Source organism: Gymnoscopelus microlampas, assembly GCF_963454915.1.
Source record: "Gymnoscopelus microlampas genome assembly, chromosome: 11".
Lineage (NCBI taxonomy): Eukaryota > Metazoa > Chordata > Actinopteri > Myctophiformes > Myctophidae > Gymnoscopelus > Gymnoscopelus microlampas.
Window position 1 is genome coordinate 38,194,861 of NC_139948.1, and position 22,985 is coordinate 38,217,845.

General features: G+C 41.8%; 1 protein-coding gene across 4 annotated transcripts in view; it reads right to left on the minus strand.

Moving 5' to 3' along the window:
* arhgap44a (Rho GTPase activating protein 44a) overlaps positions 1 to 22,985 on the minus strand; it is a 48,648-nt gene that overhangs the window by 5,847 nt on the left and 19,816 nt on the right. For 2 of the 4 annotated variants that reach the window (XM_084071328.1, XM_084071327.1), the window contains exons 2-17: positions 22,148 to 22,187; positions 21,101 to 21,220; positions 20,474 to 20,550; positions 18,368 to 18,479; positions 18,089 to 18,165; positions 15,809 to 15,923; positions 15,178 to 15,246; positions 14,897 to 14,978; positions 13,683 to 13,810; positions 12,232 to 12,343; positions 10,645 to 10,726; positions 10,358 to 10,438; positions 9,223 to 9,351; positions 8,644 to 8,735; positions 7,423 to 7,609; positions 3,914 to 4,108 (exon numbers count right to left, since the gene is read on the minus strand). In XM_084071328.1, coding sequence (XP_083927454.1) covers positions 3,914 to 4,108; positions 7,423 to 7,609; positions 8,644 to 8,735; positions 9,223 to 9,351; positions 10,358 to 10,438; positions 10,645 to 10,726; positions 12,232 to 12,343; positions 13,683 to 13,810; positions 14,897 to 14,978; positions 15,178 to 15,246; positions 15,809 to 15,923; positions 18,089 to 18,165; positions 18,368 to 18,479; positions 20,474 to 20,550; positions 21,101 to 21,220; positions 22,148 to 22,187 — 1,698 coding nt within the window. Of the gene's footprint in view, positions 1 to 2,063; positions 2,637 to 3,913; positions 4,109 to 7,422; positions 7,610 to 8,643; positions 8,736 to 9,222; positions 9,352 to 10,357; positions 10,439 to 10,644; positions 10,727 to 12,231; positions 12,344 to 13,682; positions 13,811 to 14,896; positions 14,979 to 15,177; positions 15,247 to 15,808; positions 15,924 to 18,088; positions 18,166 to 18,367; positions 18,480 to 20,473; positions 20,551 to 21,100; positions 21,221 to 22,147; positions 22,188 to 22,985 lie in introns of all 4 variants that reach the window. The other 2 variants (XM_084071326.1, XM_084071325.1) reach the window with 2 other exon arrangements.

Consider the following 22,985-nt stretch of genomic DNA (forward strand, 5'->3'; position numbering starts at 1 on the left):
TGTATATTAAAAAAAACATTCTTATAATAAACTAATCACAATCATTTTACAAACATTTTGATGTTGTCTAGTGCACCAGAATCCCTCAATGGATCCAGCATACACCAAAATGTAACAAGCTTGGTATTTCAGGGCACTTGATGATGGGAACTTGAAGGTGATCCAAATTATATGTTAAAGAAATCTTTAATTGGGCTTACCTTCATCCCATTGCAAATGTCAGATCTCAGCTGAACTGCTTTTGTTGGTATCAAAACACAAGTAGCAGTATCTTACATTTTTAATATGATATGAAACTGTCTCAGAAGATGAGGCCTCTTAAGTGTCTGTATCACTCATAATAACATGCATTAGTTAGAGGTTTCACAGCTTCATCCTCCTGTGTGGCTTATTGCTACAGTAGGTCTGTTTGAGTCATGTGCTCCCAAAGGAAGGGATGGCATGGGTGGTCAGGATTGGGGGGAAGGGGGGAGAGATATGAAGCAGGCTGGTTTCAAATGCGGACGTAGAATTGGCCTAATTATTCATGCTGTCTTGTGTGGTTGTAACACGACACGAAGACTTGGGAAAAACTGTCAGAATCATTCCAGACTATTAGGGTCTTGCTGGGCGTAGCTGGATCACCACCACTGAGTTAGATCATGTATATAGATCATAGTACAGTACATGGCTGTGCAAAAACAATTGGTATGTTGTAATATTTGACCTTTGTCCCACACAGTGTGTTTCCATGACTCAACAGTAACAGGAAGATCAAGGACACTTGGGATGATTCTGAAAAATGAAGTGAATAAAACCCAGAGGTAATAATCTGTACATTATTGAGGAAGGAGCGCCACTTTATGTCCCTCATAATCGTATCTTTATCTTTAGCCAATTAGCAAAGACTTTGTATAGCAATACATTGATAACCGTATGCCAGTGGTCCTCAACCTCTTCTGGATCGGGGCTCCCTTGAATGAATGTGTGATCTGACCACTTAACACGTGGTCAGATGGATGGGTGGGCTGCATTTTCAGAGCATGTTTGTTTTAATAATCAATCAATCGATTGATCAATGGAACTAGTTCCTAACCCTATCACAAGTTTTAACCCATTAAGACCTGAGGTCGATTCTACAAATCAAAAAAAATCTGGAGTTCTCAAACGTTTTCGTAATTCAAATTATTATAATTTTTTCAAACACTTGTTTTTGAATAGCCAAAAATCTAAAATTACACATGCTACCCCGGTTTGAATGGGTTAAAGAAAATACCATTACTATTTTATTTGAAAAAATTGCCAATGATTTGGGGCCCCACTTGCAATATCCTCACTGCCCACAAGTGGGCCCGACCCACAGGTTGAGCATCGATGCCATATGCAGGGTTATCCATGGTACTCATCACCTATTCAGCGGCCAGCCTGTAACTGAGCACTCTATGAGCCAGAAACATCCTTAGTTGCTAGGCAACCCCCATGAGGCATCCCCCGACAACCTGAATGTTACAGACTCTGAGATACAGTGGTGGAAGAAGTACTTGGATTTTTTTGGTAAATAAAACTTCTAAAAGTAAAAGAAGTAAAACAACAATGTACTAATATGCTGTTACAAAATCTACAAGCTCACAACCAGTCGCTTCGTGACGCACTGTGAGCTTGTCGATCTGCAATTTTCGAATAGCCGATGTATAAAATAGGGCTTAATTGGTCATTGTATATGTTTTGTAATAATAATTGAAATGCAACTAGTAACTAAAGTTTTCAAATAAGTGTACTGGCGTAAAAAGTACAATATTTGACACTGAGATGCAGTGGAGTAGAAGTATAAAGCATTGAAAAACTGTCATGCTCAAGTAAAGTAAAAGCACCTCAAAATAGTACTTAAGTACAATACTTGAGTGTACTTAGTCACTTTCCACCACTGCTGAGATGGGAGAGGTAACAAAACAAAAGCAAAAAACAAAACCAATGAGCCAGCGAGGTAGAGCAGACTGGAGAGACACCAGACCACTGTATCTGTGGCGCAGCATCCATACCAGACCACTGTATCTGTGGTGCAGCGTCCATTGTGTGGTAGTTACCTAGTCAGCCTGGGGGGGGGTCCTCTCTCACGGGCACATGGACAGGCAGCCCACGGCGGGGGTGGGGGGGGCGCAGATGAAGGGAGGCTAGGGGGTGCGTGGCCGCAGAGGGACATGTTGTCGTGGCGGGCTAGCGGCACCACGGGGGCTTTGATGTAGTGCGGCGAAGCGTTAGTGTCGGACGGGGGGGCGGGGCCATGCAACACGTCGGCAGGCGGGGGGCCGTGCTGCTTGGGGGGGAAGTGCAGGCAGCTGGGCTTGGGGTTCGAATTGATGTCGAGCGAGGAGGAGGAGGAGGAGGATGAGGAGGTGGGAGGGGGCGGGACGGGGGGAGTGAAACCGGACCAGCGCAAGGGGGGAGGCGGGGAGGCGGGAGGCTGGGACTCGGGACCCGGGGCAACAGGGCGAGCGCAGGGCGGCCGGGTAAGGGTAGTGGTGGGGTAGAAGTGGTGCGGGGGCAGGGCGGAGTGGCACAGGGTGGTCGGGTAAGGAGGCGGTGGGCGGTCCTCCCCCCCAGCAGGGGGCGCGTGGGCGTGAGAGGTGTCCAGCCGATTGGGCGACACGTCATCTGAGCTGTAGATATTAAGAGAATAAACAGCACAAAAAACAAACAGCTCTAGTGATTGAACAGGGACACCGATTGGAGTGATAGAGGATTAGCTTTAGTGATGACTTGTGCCTGATTTATACTTGGTGCACAACTAAGTATAAATCAGGCCTTAGTGTGTTAGTTTGTTAGTTGGCCTGGTGCAAAAACAGAAAGGAGGAGAAAAAAAGAAATGAAAGCATTTTCCTGGTGCATAAAGGGCAGGTAGTGGGCACCAAGCTTAGCACACACTCAGCTTTGTGTAAAAAAGAAAACAAGACAAGCAGAAAGAAACAGCAAAGCAAAGGAAAACCTTTGAGATTCCCAAAGGAAAAGGACAAAATACAGTGCGTAGAACTCCACTCTGTGATCACCTTGTGTCTGCACACTGCAAGGAGCGGTGAGGATCAAAGCACTGGTCTGCAGTCCATCCAAAACACTTATCCACATTACCAAGTTCAACTGTGAAGTGATTATCTTCACTCTTGAAAACCACATATGATAAAAAGCCTTTTATTTGCATTGCAAGTCCCACCGTTAGCTCAGGGCAGTTTGACAGAGACACAAAGCCCTTTCATCGTCTGAAAGAGCCACAGGATAGGAGACAAAAGCCAGCCAAGCCATATCACAATTAGTCAAGAAGGCAGAGCCAGCCGCCATGAGGTGATTATTTGCGTGTTAAAATATGCTAATAATGTCCACAAGGGAAAATGGTGAAATCAGTCTGTGTGAACGTAAAAGGAAAGAAGTCACAATCAAAACTGCAGAAGCCAAAGCCACATCAATGGGAGTTTTGGAAATATTAACATGCTTACATCACAAGGACATGTGGATCGAAGCATAGCACCATTTTCAGATAAAAATGAAGCTTCAAGATTTGCAACAAAACGGTATAGCGCCCCTAAAAACTACTCATACAATGTCACTCGCCCCATTTCAACCACAGTGACAATTTACTTGATGAAGCATTAGAGAGAGTTATGAAGTAAAATGACAAATCATAATATGACAATGAACAAAGAAAATGGAAAACAATGTATAAAATTCAATCAAAACATGACAGCGAACGGAAAATGAACCTTGCGAATGATTCACACAGCCCGAGTATACAAGTCACACACAGAAGAGCTAACGGAGTTGACGATGACGATGACGATGACAATGACGACGATGATGACGACGACAATGGCACCAATGAAAAAGAAGAGAAAAAGAAAGGTGGAGGAGAAGGGCGGGAAAGAGAGTGAAGTTTGTGGCGACTTACCCAACAACCCTCTCCCCAGGAGGAGGCGTGGCCGCCGGCGAGATGGCCAACTCTCCAGGCTGCTCGGGGATGAGCGTGTCAGCGGGAGAGCCTGCCGGGCCCTGCATGCCCGGAGGGGTGGACGAGGCCTTGCGCACCAGAGTGGACGAGCCCTTGCGAGACACCCAGGACGTGTCCATCACTCGCACGCCCATACTGGAGACACACAGACAGACGTTTCTGGTCACGTACCTACTGACTACAAGCATTGATGAAATGAGCAGAGCCCAACCGATGTCAGAGTTCTTTTGTCCGATGCCGTTACTGATTTCGGTGATTCCTAGACCACCGATTATTACCGATGTTTTGACTGATATTTTGTCAAAAAGTGAAAGATCTTGAAATCTGTTTGATAAACGAAGAAAGTTTCTATTTGAGAACATTTAACGTACAAGCAAAGAGATGAATAAAAATAAACAAAATAACTTAATCACATCTACAATTTCTAAATTAAGTATATTACACTTTAATTTACAATTTAATTACATAAATATAACAACCAAACATGTAAATATAAAATACACACACAATCTTTTTTCAGTTTATCTACGCTTAAGCCCTTTTCAAACATTTTCACCTATACTGTACTGTATGCCCAAAATAGGGGAGCCAGGCCTGGAAGTGGTAAAAAAAAATCGGGACACATCGGCTGCATAATTGCGGAAACCGATGTCGTCAAAAAAAGTCAAATAATGGCTGACATATCGGCAGATCCGATATATCGGTCAGGCTCTAGAAATGAGGGACACGGTCATGTGACACTTCAATATGTACAAATGAGGGGGGGGGGGGGGCAAGGGAGGGAGGGAAAAACTAGGAAGATGTAAAAGTGGTAGATACGGTACCTTTGTATCTTCCTAATGCTGCGTTAGTATAGGGAAGAGAGAGGCAGAGTGCATATGAGAGGATGGTCGGATCAGACGTCATGCAAGAAAGGACTGACAACATCAACACTATTTAAAACACTCATGCATGTACATGGATGGAACAGTATGAATGTCCTTCATACTGCACTAGAAAGCCACACTCAAACAAAAACGGCGTGTTAACCCATTAAGACCTGAGGACGATTCTACAAATGCCTTCTAAATCAGTAGTTCTCAAACTTTTTTGTGCCAAGGACCCCCCAAAATGATATATATTTGGCCGCAGACCCCCCATCTAAAAATGTTTTGTGCCAGGGACCCCAACCCCCCCCCCCCAGAAGAAAAGATTTGTGTTAAAAAAACGTAATAAATTCATTTTTCTAAAATGTAAAAAAATTGCAGATGTACAAGCTTGCAGCGCGGCACGAAATGACGTGCTGCGAGCTTGTACATCTGCTATTTTTTGAGAACCACTGTTCTAAATCCTAAGAGTTTTCCGAAATCGTATGTTGCTATATAGTAGCTAAAATCTAAAATGACAGATGCTTTCCCTGGTGGGTTTAATGGGTTAATGTATGCATGTTTCTTTGTGCGTGTGTGTGATGGAGAGATGACACCCATGGTGACGGGGAGGAGAGGAGTGGGCGCTCTAGAGGTTAAAACATACCAGGCTAAATGAGCAGCCTGCACTGTTTTTTTTACTGAGGTACCAATTAAAGCCCTGTTAGCACTAATTACTGTAAAGCAGCTTGGTTCTAGACATCGTCGCTCGCTGTCGGGCAGAAACCTTGTATCTTTTAATCTTTTCTCATGAATAAATGAATGGCCCCTTTTATACTATGTTGTATGACGGTGTTCTGCAAAAGAAGCAAAAATGTCTACATGCTCACAATGCATCGCATCACCATGCATTATGAACTTGTAGATCAGCTATTTTTGCTATTCTTGAAATAAAATTCTAATTTCCATCTATAATGACGCGCCCAAAATACAGACGCCAGGTTGAAAGTCTGTCTTTGGCTTTTATAAATACTTAACCAATGAGAAGTATTAACATTGAAACCATTGGAACACAGGTTCTTTTTTTTCTATTTAGTGAAAAGTAAACGGTTTTGGACGCACAGGGATTTCCGCCCGATAGCGACGATATGCAAAAGACAGAGCGACAGCTCTAAAGTCCAGGGGAACGGCAGGACAGACACGTCTGTCACATCATCTCTCAGTATACACTACTATGCATATAAAAACACTCCCCATCTCTCTCACAGGAGCAGCCGCTCTCTGGGGGGGGGGGGAACAAGCCGACATTATGACAAAATGACATGACAACTAATGATGTGTTGTCAAACATCGTTCGACGCTGTCACTATTACGGGGCCATTCTTGTAATTTATTAAAAGTGTTTTTTTTTGCTTTTAGTATCAGTTTCTGCGGGTGATTTTCCTTCTGCTGGTGGTGTATGAGTCAGGCAGCAGGCTGCAGTGTCGTGCCAGACATGGTGTGAAGCACGAGCTACACCGTGAAATCCACAGTGTTCATTTATCCATGCGTAACTCTGAGAGGGTACAAAATGTTACATTTTGTACACTCTCAGAGTTAAATTAACACTCAGGACTTTACTGTGTGTAGGTGTGTGTGTGCTGTGTGGGAGGAATGGGCATGAGCAACAACTACCGGAGAAATATTTCCTGGAAAAAAAATAATAATAATAATAATAATACTAAGAGAGAGAGAGAGAGAGAGAGAGAGAGAGAGAGAGAGAGAGAGAGAGAGAGAGAGAGAGAGAGAGAGAGAAAAGAGATAACCAACAGCCCACCAACGGAGCTTGGTTACCATAGAGACGATGCAATTCAATCAGCCCTTGTCTATACCAACGAGACCAAGCCTACGACTCTCGCAAGATGAAACCTGATAACAAGCAACGTAATTGGACGGGAGAATGACTGACAGGTGAGCTTTGTTTGGGGAAACCCCCTGGCTTAGACTTTAGATCAGAGGATATGTAAATATTGTACCAAAGTGATGGAATTTTTAATGAGGCCATGCAAAAGGGGAAGAGTTCAATATCTTTTAAAAAAGTGTGTGGTGGGTGTGCTGAAGAAAGTGAGAGAGAGAGAGAGAGAGAGAGAGAGAGAGAGAGAGAGAGAGAGAGAGAGAGAGCCTAATCCCAATTATTTGAGATAATCGCACTTATTTTGCATAATCGTCATAATTATTAATGTTAAAAAATGTTTATACATTTTCAAATATTTTCCAAAAATAGCAGAAATAGCTACGCTATTTTGTTTGAAATACAAAATTATTATAAATGTGTCAGTAATCTCTTTGTATGTTTAAGTTATTTGTCATATATCTGCCCGGTGCAATTTGTGATTATGAAGCCTAGAAAACCAAACAGAAATTTAGTTTTTATTCATAATGTTTCAATGTTCAATGTCAAAAACACAACTAAATCATTAATCGCAATTATTTATATGACAATTAATTGTCAACTTAAATTTGTAATCGAGAGCGAGGCAGAGAGAGAGAGAGAGAGAGAAGGAAGTGAAAGAGAAGAACAGAGGGGATTGTGGGTAGGTGGGTGCATTCCATTCGGCCGCCTACCCATCCTTCTTGTAAAACTCCAGCATCATGTTGTCCGTGGCAACGCTGAGTGGGCGTCGGCTCTGGTCGTGCTGCAGCTGCTTGCGATCCGATTGGTCCATGTCCGGCGAGGGCATGGAGCTGTAGTTGGAGTTGTGGTTGGTGTGGACGGGGCTGCCGTAGCATCCTGTCAGGTTGAACTCGATCTCTGAGGGACCAACACAGATGCTGTTTAGTGTTTACACCAGCCATTCCCCAACCTGTGGGACGGGGATCACTGGTGGGCCATGAGGATATTGCAAGTGGCCCCCAAATAATTGGCAAAACACATTTATACAGATTTTAATGATGCAGTAATATATAACATTAGTATAAAAAATGATGTTCCATTGATCCAAGCCGTAACACAATGATCATTAAAATGAACATTCTCTGAAAATGCACACAACAACCCACTCATCTGACCACTTGATCAGATGGGCGGGCCGCAAACACTAAGCAAGATTTTCAAACACGAAGCAAGATTTTCAAGTGGGCCCTGACCCAGAGAAGGTTGACAACCAACTGGTTTATCCCGTAAAATTCTGAGTGTTCATTTAACTCTGAGAGTGTAGAAATGGAACCAAATGGACCCGTAAGCAGTGGTGTGTTCTACCATGTTACGCTGTATACGCCTTATACAGTGCAGATTATTTTGGAGAGAAGCGTATACAGTCTAATAACTATTTCATCCATTGAAAACGCGATAGCGTATCACGCATGTCGTGCAGGGAATAATTATCGTATACCCTCCGAAAAAACCTAGAACACACCACTGCCCATAAGGGTTAGCTTGGTAGTTTCTAGTTACCTTGTATATATTTATACAAAACACACATTAAATGATAAATGAGGGTGCACAGTATGCTTCCCAATAGCACATAAAGTAATTAAAATCAGCCCAGCTTTACCAACATTCATGCATTCTTACTCGCAATTAAATGATATTCTTATGAAATTGGTACTGGAAGTATATTTTGACAACAGTTTTGTATCTTTACTCAAGTAAAACTATGAATACAGGACTTTTACTTATTTCTACATTGTGGTATTGCTGCTACTATTACTTCTTCTACCACTGGCACAAATCTTTAAGTACACACATCAATCAAGGACCATAGAAAAACAAACCAGTATACAGTATACATATAACTATAACACCACATACAGTAAGTGTCACACTTTAGTATGTGCCATCCTCACCACCAGGGAAGAACCAATCAGCATGCTGGATGATGGGCTCAATGATGCCAACGATCTGAAGCGACACGGTGGTCATCATCTCTGTCATATTCCTGAAAACAACAACAACAACTGTTGAAGGCTGTCACGTTTAAAACATTTAAGTTGACGATTAATTGTCACACAAAATAATTGCGGTTAACGATTTAATTGTGTTTTTGGAAATTGAACATTGGAGCATATGAATACAACGTTTACATTTTATGTTTTCTTTTTAGGCTTAATAATCACAAACCGCAAAGGGAATATATGACAAATAACTTAAATATACAAAGAAATTATTGACATATTTAATCATTTCAAACATGTAAACATACTGTAGCAGAAATAGCTTATCTACAAGCTTACATTCGTGACGCTTTGTAAGTTTGTAGATCTGCTATTTCTGCTTTTCAAAAATATTTGAAAATGCGTGAACATTTTTCAACATGGAAACGATTATGACGATTATGCAAAGAATAATTGCAATTAGGCGATTATGTATTAATTGTGACAGGCCTAACAACTACTATCATATTGAGAATATGATCGAATACCCACACGTCAAATACGTACACTTCAGAGTGCGTCCAGAGCAGGTTGGGCCCGAGGACAATAGCCATGTTGCCCGGAGTCATCTTGTTGGAGTCTTGGTACTCGGTCAGCTTGGCCAGGAATTTGATTAGGTATCTGAAGAAGGAGCCAAATGAAAGAGGGCCTATCAAGCTACATAGACCGGAGAGCACTATAATCTATTCTCCTCAGCCACACTGTTCAGCCACACACATCCACCGCCCCTGCAGGAGGACTCTGATGGTTATCAATATTTCAACGCATGCTGCCAAAGAGGTTTTAGCCCAGATAGGAGGTCCGGGACACACACACACAATGACAGATATCACACGCATCAGCGAGCGCTTATGTCATGTGTAAACATCCACTCTCAATATAAATATGCTATCAACTTCACCCAATCCTTCTATCTCTATCTCTTATGAACGCTTTAGAATTCCAGCGACGAAAGGGGGTTTCTTTGAAACAGGCATTTCTTTCATGCGGTGTCTCGCGTGCACATAGCTATAGTGCACGTGATGTTGTTAAGTATTCCATTGATATAAGTAACTGTGCACATGTCAGACAAACATTTTTATTCCCCACAGGACTATTCTGTTCCAGACTGTGAGAAGCCATTCATATGTGTAAAAAATGCCTAAGGCTTCCTGGTAAGCACTTAAACCATATACTGTATATGACCCGGGTCTCCCTACTGGGAACCCTCCTTTTTTCTCTCTATACCAAATCTCTTTGCCGATCTACAAGTTCACAACGCGCCACGTTGCTATCCATTGTGCCCTTGTCGATCAGCTATTTCCACCGAATGTTTCCCTTTGTTTTCATGAGGGTTCATGTGGTTAAAACAAGTGATCTCAATAATGTAATTCTCTCTAAATGAGTCTACGTGCTCTTGTGCCAAGGTCAAACCGTGTCCTAGTGATGATCAATCAATTCACGTTGATTCATTAATATATAAAATAACAACCTTAAAGATTTTTTGATTCATCTAAAAGGTAAATTGATAGAATAATCGCTAAGAAGATAATGGATAGTTGCAGCCCTAATGGACTGTACAGTGAGTTAGATTAGACTTACTTTACAGTATATAGGAAAGGGAGATTAGGAGTTGTGAGTGACTGACCTGAAATTGTTTAAGTTGTCTGTAGGGAGTTTTTCACACGCTGTCAGTAAAGCTTGTAGTCTCTGGTCCATATCAGGAACGCTGATGAGGAAAGAAAATGACATGTTACAATGTGCGTGTCAAAACAACTCATTGTTTTTCATGTAAGAATGTTTGTAGAAAGATTATTTTACTACTTTCGGTGTTTTCCCCCCATATTTATATTCATTTATTTATTTTACAATGGCACCTAAGGGTGTAACCTAAAATACTGTGTTCAGGTTCATTAAGGAAACAGCTATACGCACTTGGACGCCTGAATCCACTCATCGTAAAGTTCAGTGGTCATCAGCGGCTCAGGGAGCTCACGGAGGTACGATTTCAGAGCGCCTGAGGATAAAGAAGCATGGATGGAGTGCGAGAGAGAGAGAGAGAGAGAGAGAGAGAGAGAGAGAGAGAGAGAGAGAGAGAGAGAGAGAGAGAACAGGGAGAGAAGAGACAGAGAGAGACAGAGACAGAGGGTAAGAGAGCGAAAGCGAGAGAGGGAGAGAAAGAGAGGGTAGAATCTCATTAGACCTTAGGGGAGATGTGTTTTTTCTCTCTCGTCAGAAGAATGATTAGGGCCCTGCCCCCACATCCACCCCATCCTACAGTAGCAGCTAATGTAGCTGACAGATTCACATTACTCTACACATTGCTGCTTCGCTAAAGTGGTAGAACGTAGAGAGAGCTTTTAGGAAAACCACGTATCAAGGGGCAGATAACAGACAAGACTGTGTGGCAAATGTTATGCTAGTCAAAATAATTCAAAACATTGGATTAGGACGCAGCAGCAGGAGCTCTATTTTCTTTATTTGGATCCCCGTTAGCCAGTGGTGGAAAAAGTACTCCAATTCTTTACTCAAGTGAAAGTATCAATACTGCATTGTAGAAATACTCTGTTACAAATAAAAGTCTGGAATTCAAAATGTACTTAACTCACGAGTGCCAGAATTATTTCTGGCTATGTTGTCCCAGTGCCAGAGATTAAGTTAAAAAAATGTGCTTAGGAAGCAAGATACAGCCTTTTTCAGTTATAAGTTAAACAAGGAGTGGATGGAGCTGCAAATCTTCAGATAATGATATATTGGGTTCTGAACATGTTTTTCAAAAAAAAAAAAAAAAAAAAACACGTCAAAGGCACGTTGCGCCATAGCAGTAAAACACGTGAAACACGTTAATGGCACTCAATGAGTTAAGTATAAGTACAAAAGTTTTGGTATAAAAATGTACTTGAAGTACAAAAGTAGAAAGTACTCATTATGCAGAATGTCCCATTTCACAAGTTTTCAAATGTATAAAATGTATGAAAATCTTTGAAAATAGCAGATCTACAAGCTCACAATGCGTCGCATTGTGAGCTTGTAGATCGGCTATTTTCAAATGGCCAAAATGTATATAGGGCTGAAGTGGTTAATGCATGTTTTGTAATAATAATCAAAATCTACAAAGTAACTAGTAACTACATTTTCAAATAATTGTAGTGGGGTAGAAGTAAAAGTATTGAAATTTGGAAATACTCCAGTAAAGTAAAAGTACCTCAAAATTGTACTTAAGTACAGTACTTGAGTAAATGTACTAAGTTACTTTCCACCACTGCCGTTCTTCCTGGCGTCCACACACACAACAACACATAACAAGACCTATCACACGTAACAACTGAGCTACACAAGCACATCTGAAAAGACTTTCATTATGTACAATAGATGGGATTTCCACAGAACAGAACAGGTTCTCGCAGATGCGAAGAATTACATCTATCTATCAGTTACGCTACAGTACAACACGTGACCTCGGAGGGTCGTCGCCATGGCGACGGGCTGTGAGCGAGGCGTTTTGTGTGGGTGCGGTTTAACCTGCGATGGCGTGCGGGTCAGCAGAGTACTCCTGAACATCCATAACTCCACAGTCCAGCGAGGCTTTCAGCTTCTTCAGCTTGGAGGCCGAGGGAGCCACCCTGAACAGCCCCTAAACACCAAACACACAGCAGCGTTATCAGATCTGATCATTCAACCCATTAATACCTGAGGCCGATTCTACAAATGCCTTCTAAATCAGTAGTTCTCAAACTTTTTCGTAATTCAATATTATTCAACATTTTTCAAAAACTTTCAAGATTAATCTTAAATGTTCTAAAATAGCAGATGTACAAGGCACGAAGTGACGTGCTGTGAGCTTGTATATCTGCTATTTTTGAATAGCCAACACTAAATCTAAAATGACACAGATGCTTTCCCGGTTAGGTATTGACACAAATACAAGCATGTATACATGTATTGATGTACTCAACACTGGTGGATGAACATCTTGTGTTTGTTTTTAAACATCAAACATCTCAGAGATAGACACAGTCTGCTAGGTAACAACGAGGGCTGATTTCAGTCCAACATCAGGCCATATGTGGCTCATTTACAGCATTTAAAGTATCGAAAGCTCCTCTTTCTTGAAAGATATGTGTCAGCAGTGTATCAGTGCGTCTCTGAGCAGCACACACACACACACCTGCGCAAGTGCATCGCTACAGTACGCACTCGTGTCCGTGTCTATGAACCACACACTATGAAATGCTGAGTGTTTATGAAACTCATAGAGAGCACGTCAATTTGGTTCCATTTGTGCGCTCTTTGAGTTACAAATGGATAAATTAACACTGAGGTACCCGCAGGGCCCCTTTGTACACTCTCAGAGTTAAAGGGATAGTTAACCCACAAAATAACTTTTTTTCTATCGATTAGTCACCCCATGGAGACTTGAATTCATAGATATTTTTTTGCTTTTGTCACATTCCTAAGCCAATAATTTGATGACCGGCAGCGGTTCCGGTAGGAGACACAAAGAGTCTCCTTTGTGTCTCCTACCGCAGTGGTTCTCAACCTGGGGGTCGCGACCCCCAGGGGGGTCGCCAAATAATTTGGGGGGGTCGCCAGATTTTTTGGGGAATGTGAAAAAAAAAATGTATTTTTTTTTTTTAACAAAATATTTTTTTATGTTATTATGAATTCATGTTTTATCAGTTAATTTACTCAATTTACCCACTTTTTGCAAAAAACACGTTTCGATAATAAACAATTATCAAATAACCTATTATAATTAAATAACCTAACCCTAACACCGTAACCAAAAACCGGGAAAAAACAAACCCAATCCGCCCAGAGCCGCAATTTTTTTCGCGCGCGCGAACGGGACCACCCGCGTGCACGCGCGGGGGGTCGCGGGAAATAATATCATTATTTTGGGGGTCGCGGCCTGAAAAGGTTGAGAACCCTGTCCTACCGGAACCGCTGCCTACTGGTATTTTGTGGTGTACCTCCTCCTGCATGCCACACTCCAGCAGCATGGTGACACAGGCCTCGATGGGGAAGGCGATCTCTCTCCCGCTGATGTTCAGATGTTCCTCCAGAGACTTGCCATAGGACGGCTTCTCCACCCACGCCTCTGCAACACAACACAACACAACAAACTGGCTGTTATTCCTAGAGAGCAGAGCGGAGCAACACTGTACAGCAGGGGTCTTCAGCAGCGGGTCCGGGACCCCTAGGGGGTCCTCAGAGTTACTACAGGGCCAAATCTTTGTGTGATAGGATTTCTTTTAAAATCATTAACCACTTGAATCCTAGCTTCCCTATTCTGAGGAGAACTTTAGCCGAACGTATTTTCGGCAAAGAGGTTTGGTGTAGACATAAATCTGAAAAACCTATGTTGCTATATCAGTGGTGCTCAAACATTTTCATGTCAAGGGCCCCCAAAATGACATGTATTTGGCCATGGACCCCCATCTCAAAATAGTTTGTTCCAGGGACCCCCAGAAGCAAAGATTTTAGTTAAAAATGTTTGCTTAAAAAATATATATAAAAGATTTGCACACATTTTCAAGATTAAAAAAAAAATCAGATCTACAAGATCCGCGCTATGGGCTTGTATATCTGCTATTTTTTAATAGCCAAAGTATAAAATAATGGTTAAAATCTAAAATGACACAGATGCTTTCCCAGTTTTAATGGTTAAAAAGAACAGGGAACTGGAGGATGTAAATAATTAGTTTTTCCCTCATTACAAGCAGGAATTGTGTGGAGAGAGAGAAGGTGAGTGGAAATGATTCAACAACACATGCTCATTCTGTAGCTTTGTAGCTGCTAGTCTGATGTTGAAGCCAGCAGCTCAACTTTATTTTATAGCTTTGTAGCGAGCATCAAAAGCTACAAGTGTCGGGCGTTAGTTTGTGTCTTCATGTCGCTGGCTTCATTGATAATGAATGGTAGCCTGTTAGTTTGTAGCTTTGTATACTTGGACACGCAAACGCACACGCACACGCCCACGCACGCATGCTGGCACACACACACACACACACACACACACACACACACACACACACACACACACACACACACACACACACACACACACACACACACACACACACACACACACACACACACACACACACACACACACACACACACACACACACACACACAGCACTTATCAGAACCAGAATCAACTGATTTATGACGTACGGCTCACCTTGGTGGGCTTTAATCTGGGGCAGGATACTCTGAAGAATCTCTAATGACTTCCTGTGATACTCTGCCTGTATTTCTATCAACTGCAGGGGGAACAAACACAAACCATATAATACAATCTTTTACAGCAACGAATCTAGCATAACATCTTATCTATTACGTGCAGTTAAAATCTTAACTGTAAGATTAAGGGGGACATAACAAATGTCCTTTGAATACAATTCATTGTAGCAATATTGATGCGCAAGAAGAGATTAAAGATAAGAAAGAAGACATATTCACCGTCTGAAAGTAGTTTGCATAGTCTATTTCTTTGGCCACAAAATTGTACATATCAGCCGACAACTGATCCTGGGGAAGAAAGTAGAGCACACCGGTGACCTCCTAAGACATTTCTCACAAATGTGTCTCATTGATGTCCCAGATATCTGATATGATTGTGACGTCGTGATCCCATTAAGTCTGTTACCAAGGGAAGGTTATTAATCATGCTGAGCAGAGGAATTGAGGAAGGACATATTGGCAGTGGTGGAAAGTAACAAAGTACATGTACTCAAGTACTGTACTTAAATTCAATTTTGAGGTACTATTACTTTACTGGTGTATTTCCATTTTTCCCCCAATACTTTTACTTCTACGCCACTACATCTCAGAGACAAATACGGTACTTTTACTCCACTACATTTATTTGAAAACTTTAGTTACTAGTTACTTTGTGATTTACTTTTGGTACTTTAAGTATATTTTGATGCCAATACTTTTGTACTTTTACTCAAGTACATTTTGAATACCGGACTTTTACTTGTAACAGAGTATTTCTACATTGCGGTATTAATACTTTTTACTTTAAAACGTGAGTACTTTTTCCACCACTGCATATTGGTAGTGTCCAGCTCCCGATAGGTCGACTCACCCTGCAGATCTCCATTCGATTGGCTGCTTCCTCCATCTCCTCTCGGAGGGACTCAGCTTTGGCACCGGGCTGCTGAGTGCTCGGGTGACTGGATGACTTAGATGACTGTTGATATCTGCAAGCATGAAAAAAAGAAATAGGCATCGCTATTGATAAGTAATTAAGCCTTTAAGGCCGGGAAGGGAACGCATGTGTGTCATTTTAAGATTTCTTTGGCTATTTTTAGAAAAATCTTGAAAATTTGTGCAAATAATTTTTTAACTCAAATCTTTGCTTCTGGGGGTCCCTGGAACAAAATATTTTTAGATGGGAGGGGGTACGCGGACAAATACATATTATTTTGGGGGTCCTTGACATGAAAAAAGTTTGAAAACCATTGAAAATATAGCAACATAAGTAAAAAAGAAAAAAGAAAAAAACTTTAGGGAAAAAAAACCTGTTAGGATTTAGAAGACATTTGTAAAATCCCCAGAAGCAAAGATTTGAGTTAAAAACTTCTGCTTTAAAAAAGTATATATATTTTCACGATTAAAAATCAAATTAAAAAATAGCAAATCTACAAGCTCGTAGCACGGCACTCTGTGCCACGCTATGAGCTTGTATATCTGCTATTTTTATAGAGCCAAAGAAATCTTAAAATGACACAGATGCATTCCCGGTCTTAAAGGGTTAATGCAGGCAAAATAAATATGCACCATGGCCATGGCACATGCTGTGCAATTGAAAAGGCTCTCAGACAGCTAGCTAAATTATTCATCAGTTATCTGGCTAACTGGCCTGAATACCCCTATATATATAATAGCCTCTTAAAATATCAATTGAAAACATTTAGTCGTAGGCCTACTGTAGTGGGAGAATTGTTTTCTACATTCCACAGTCTACATTGGGATGCAGTGATGTACATGTAAATTAATGCATCAGAATATAGCAATGACAACAACATGCTAATGTGAGCTTGGACTTGTCACTGTGGCAGCGTGAGCTGAGCTGGGATTGGCTTAGAAGAGTGCCCTGAGCTGTGTGGTTCACTGCAGTGGTGGAAAGTAATAAGTACATTTACTCAAGTACTGTACTTAAGTAACATTTTTTGTTTTTATCTTATTTACTGAAGTACTTACAACAGCTTATAATTTTACTCCTATTCCACTACATCGCAAAGGTAAATATTGTGCTTTTACTCCACTATAATTATTTGAAAACTTTAGTTACCAGTTATTTTGTAGATTTTGATTATTATTACAAAATGATTATTATTATCGACCAATACTTTGGCAATTTGAAAATAGCCGTTCTACAAGCTCACAACGTGTCGCGTTGTGAGCTTGTAGAACTGCTATTTTCAAAAGAGTTTTATAATTTTTTGCATTTGCATAATGAGTACTTTTACTTTTGGTGCTTTAAGTACATTTGATGCCAATGCTTTTGTTCTTTTACTCAAGCAAATTGTGAATACCGAACTTGTACGTGCAACAGACTATTTCTACAATATTGATACTTTTACTTAAGTAAAAGAATGTGAGTACTTCTTCCATCACTGGTTCACTGTATGCCCATATAGCAGCGTGTGCTGAGCTGTGAGTGGGGTAGAAGGGTGAGCTGAGCTGTATGGTTTGCTGTATGCAAGTGGCAGTGTGTGAGCTGAGCGGTGGGGTTCGCTGAATGCACATGGCACCATGAGCCACACTGTGATGGGTCTATACTGCTGTGGCGACAGAGACACACGCATTGATACAGACAAACCCTGTTCTAGATGGCTGGCCCGTTCGGCGCCACACCTTAACCCAGGGGTCTTCAACGTTTTCAGGCCAAGGACCCCCTAGCTGAGAGAGATATGAAGCAGGGACCCCCTCTATATTGTATAAAATTGTGTTTCAGATACATTTTTTGCAGCTCTTTTTTCCCTCTACACCTATAACTCTTAGTCAAAAATAGATCTGCTATTTTTGGCTAAAGTTCTCCTCAGGAAAGGGATGCTTGGGTTCAAGTGGTTAAGGTAAAACAAAAAATCCTGTCACACAAAGATTTGGCAGGCCTCCTGTAGTAACTCTGAGGACCCCCTAGGGGTCCCGGACGCCCTGTTGAAGACCCCTGCCTTAACCCATTAAGACCGATTCTACAAATGCCTTCTAGACCAGTCCCTTTTCGTACCAAGGACCAAGAGTTTTCTGAAAAACTTGCTATATAAAATATATAGCTAAAATCTAAAATGGCACAGATGCTTTCCCGGTTTTAATGGGTTAAAGGAATGAACAAGTGATGAGAGGGACGAGTGCGCTTCACCTTGTGCGTGATGAGTCCATGTCCAATACAAGCTTAGCTAAGTGTTTCCTCTGTTTCTGGATGTTGGGAATGTCCACCTAATGACATGGGAAATTAAACACAAGTCCAATAATTAATCCGCAGGATTGACCTCTCACAAAAATATTCACCACTTGTATTTCTGGAAAAAAAATGGACAGATTAGCTCTGTAATTCAATCTTCTGCAGTCACACTAAGGACAAAGCTGCTATGATAGGTGACATACATTTTGTGCCTGCAGTGTGGTTTGTGTGGCTCACCTCGGCGAGCACATAGAGCGGCTCCACCACGTCTCTCTCGATCTGGTACTCGAACTGGACGAGCTCCTGAGCCAGCCTCTCCTCCGTCTCCCCACACATCCTCAGCATCTTCCTGTATGGCCACATCCCACATCCCCATCACAAAGTCAATATCGCTCCTCACATCTAATCACTAAGTCAGCGCCAACATGACATCCGATCACAAAGTCAATAACATCCTCACATCTAATCACAAAGTCAGCAAAATCATCACATTCACTTACAAAGTAAACAACTTCATCATCCCATCCAATCAAAGTCAGCAACAACATGGCCTGTCACATTATTACATAATCGCCTAATCGCAATTATTTGAGATAATTGCAATTATTTTTCATAATCGTTTCCATGCTGAGAAAGGTTCATACTGTACATTTTTAAACATTTTCCAAAATATTGGATCTACAAGCTCACAACACGTCAACACATTTCGAGTATAACATTTTGATTGGCGTAATTTGTAATTATTTATTTTGATTATTGGTATTGGTCATTTCTTTGCGTATTAAATTTTTTGTCATATCTGCCCCATGCAACTTTTGTTTACAAGATCTAAAAGCCACACAATTAATTTGTTAATCGCAATTATTTGTATGACAATTAATCGTCAAGTAAATTTCATAATCATGACAACCCTAGCAACAACATGACATCAAATCACAAAGCCAGCACAGATCAAATCACAAAGTCGGCGACATCATCACATCCAATGACAAAGTCAGCAACATCATCAGATCCAATCATAAGGGGTGTGCATGTGCATCGTATGTGCACAGTGCTTCTCTCCCGTGGCTGTGTTACACCACAACAATGTTGGTATAAGTAAGAGAGATAAACTGGAAAATATATTTTTGCATGCCAGATAATCAACTAGGAGGCAATAGTTGCACGGCTTCAGCCGAAGGGAGGAGATAATTGGCACAGGGAAAACACACAGATGGACAGCTTGTGCCTGATTAGTTAGTCTCACTCCATACCGTTGCGGACTCGTATTCCATAGCCTGGAGGAATGGTGGGTCTCAGGCTATAAATTCACAAAAATAGTTGTGATTGATGGATTTGGCAAATGTGGGAATTGAGTTCCATGGCCTACCGGCAACGTGCACAAGACATTTGACACTGATCAATGTAGTAGTTCACGAGATTAGCCCCGGACACCCCCACACACGCGCACGCACACACACACACACTCACAGACAAACATGGACACACAGACAGACAGACAGGGGTGAAAGTGATGATCTCCGATGGCTATACAGCATATATGGCGATAACAGCATCATGACATCCATTCACAGTCAACAACACCACAACACTCACAGCCAATCACAATGCCAACTAGAAAAAGAGCTCCTCAGAGCACAGGTCTCTGCCAGGTCAGGTAGGTTATTGTTGGCCAGCAATGTTCGGAATTCAGTCACTAGAGGTGAGTGGAATCTGTAGAAGTTGAGGGATTACTGTTGATGATACACACAATATGTTGATTTGTGGGAGTGTAGAATATAGTTTTGTGTTAGAGGTACTGTTAATTGTATTGTTATTAATGTGAAGTGGCTTGTTATAGTGTTATAGTCAGACCATTTTGGGGTGGAGGTTCTTTAGTTAGGCGTAGTTGGAGTGTTTAGGTTTAAGTTTCATGATCAACATCACAGCCAATGACAAAGTCAACAACATCACAGCCAATGATAATGTCAACATCATCACAACCAATCACGAAGTCAACAATATCATCACAGCAAATGATAAATTCAGCAACTACCAAAATTACCTGGCATTACAGCCAATCTGACAGAAATGTTATGCACAAGAGAAGCCGTGAGAACAGACACGATTTCACTGACTCAATAATTAACAATGACTGTGTGCGCACACACACCTACAAGTGTGTGTGAATGTGCGTGTGACAGCTGGTGCAAAGCCTAATTTACACTTTGTGCCATGGCAGTGTCGCTCGCCAAAAATAACTGAAAATCAGCTATTTCTGACAAGTATAAATTAGGCTTAAGTGTAAGCTCAAGGGTGTGTGCACATATTTGTATATATCTATATTTGCATATATTGACTTACCCAAGTAGGGAGTCGTCTCCTAATACTGCTGCCCCTTCTACCATACATTGTGCCAGGGTGGTGAGTGGTAGCTTTTTCTGATAGCAGAGAGAAATAGTATAGCATTCTTATTGTGTCACATTGAATTATGTCTCATTAACCACTTTAACCATGGCAATTTTTATCAAAAATGTTTCACGATTTTTCAAACTTTTTCAAGATTTGTCAAAAAATGTTTTATGTGCTATTTTCAAAATGCAAAAGTACAAAATAGGGCTTAAGTGGTTAATAATCTGTCATGCAACACCTTATAATAACATCATTAATCTCCCAGTGGATGCGGTTGTTTCAGGAGCCAAAAGTGTTGCACGGCAGCAAAAAAAAAGGGTATTTAAATCAACAATAACAACCAAACACATGTCATGTAATGCCATCCCTTGACGTCATCAGTCGGGGGTTTGGAGTGACTGTCTGGCGGATGTGGTTACTTACGGCAGTGGTTCTAAAAGTGAGATCCGATTCCGAGGACCACCAGGGGTGCTTGAGGAGTCACGGCTCAGTTAAATTAACACTGAGGATTTCACAGCATAGACTGGGGTCCCAGAGGTAACATTTTTTAATTTAAAAGTTTGAGAATGACTGACTTACGGAGGGTGACTTGACAGATCTCTTCTCCACGTCCGCTCCTTGCTGGCCTTGCAGGCAGGCGGTCAGCTTCTTGTGAGTGCTGTGGGTGACCTGCTTCACCAGATCCAGACGCTTCTCCACCTGGTCCACAAGAGCACGCACACACATACACACACACACATCAGAGGACTTGGCGCATAATGCATGCATACATACACCCGGGAATTATGACACCCGCGCGCACGCACGCACACAAGCCCCAAGCAGTGGTGGAAGAAGTACTGCCACTTTTTACTTAAGTAAAAGTATCATTACCACCATGTAGAAAGTAGTCATTATGCAGAATGTCCCATTTCACAAGTTTTCAAATGTATAAAATCTTTTGAAAATAGCAGATCTACAAGCTCATAATGCGACGCATTGTGAGCTTTTAGATCGGCTATTTTCAAATAGCCGAAATGTGCTGTATAAAGGGCTCAAGTGTGTAATGTATGTTTTGTAATAATAATCCAAATCTACGTATCTATCTAAGTAGCCTAACTAGTAACTAAAGTTATCAATTAATTGTAGTGGAGTATAAAGTTCAATATTTGTCTCTGAGATGTAAAATGTGATGCTTGGTTTCATCAATGCAGCGTGTTTACAAAACCAAAATGCACTATCAGAAAAGCTATCAGAAACAAATCTGCTGCACACCATCACACCTTTAATCACATTATTCACACCTCTTCAAATAGAACAGACTGAACAATGACACGCTCACAGCTTCCCACAATTGCTATGAGACCGTCACTTAATCAAACACCTGGCTCGGTCAGGTGTTCCCCTTTGCCTTCTCTGCATGCATACAATTGCACAATGTACCTGCACACGTGCACGCCGTGCAGGCACAGACACACACACACACACGCACGCACGCACGCACGCACGCACGCACGCACGCACACACGCACACAGACACACACACACACACACACACACACACACACACACCCACACACACACACACACACACACACACACACACACACACACACACACACACACACACACACACACACAGCTCACCTGTAAAAGATCATCGCTTAACGGCTCTGTTTTTTCAGCCCTGTAAGGATGAAGACAAAACGGTTAGGATTTCGGAGGGTGGGGGAATTTGGCACCACACTTGTAAGAAACATCGATTGCACTTCTAACAACTAGGGATGTGTGAGGGCGTCCGGGTGGTGCAGGGTCAAAGTATCTGCCCACCACCTGTGCTTCGATTCCTCTGCGGTGCCTCTGGCTTGGCAGGGTATACGTGCTCCAAGGAACACAATTAGCCGTGTTCGCGGGTGGGAAGCCGGTCACTGCACTAACGACTCCTACAGGTTGGTCGGGCGGTCTGTTCAGCAAGGAGAAGAACTGGGAGGGATATTACCGTATGTTCCTCCTGAGGTGTGACACACTTCTGGTCAAACATCGGCTCCATGGGTATCAGAGGAGATGTGGTTTTCGACACCCTCCCCAGACCAACAGTAAGGGTTGCCAGTGAAAGGGGACTACACACATGGGATGGGGGGGGATTGCAATTGCGATTGAATTGGGGAGGGAAAAAAACTGTTTTGTAATTCACAATGCTATCATGGTTGTTTTTTGTGAGGACCAGCGGTGGCATTCTGCCCTTACAGATTCCTTTGGTTTCATTTTTACCCTCTCGGCCCCCTCCTTTTTCCCCCTCTACACCAAATCTACAACCCATCCCATTGTGAGCTTGTAGATCTGCTATTTTCACAGAATGTTTGCCTATTTTTGCTGAATGTTATTATAACCTTTTATGACATGCCCAGAATAGGGACGCTAGGGTCCATGTGGTTAACTGTTAATCTGAGGATTTTACTGTGTGGGCCAGTCTCTCAAATACCCA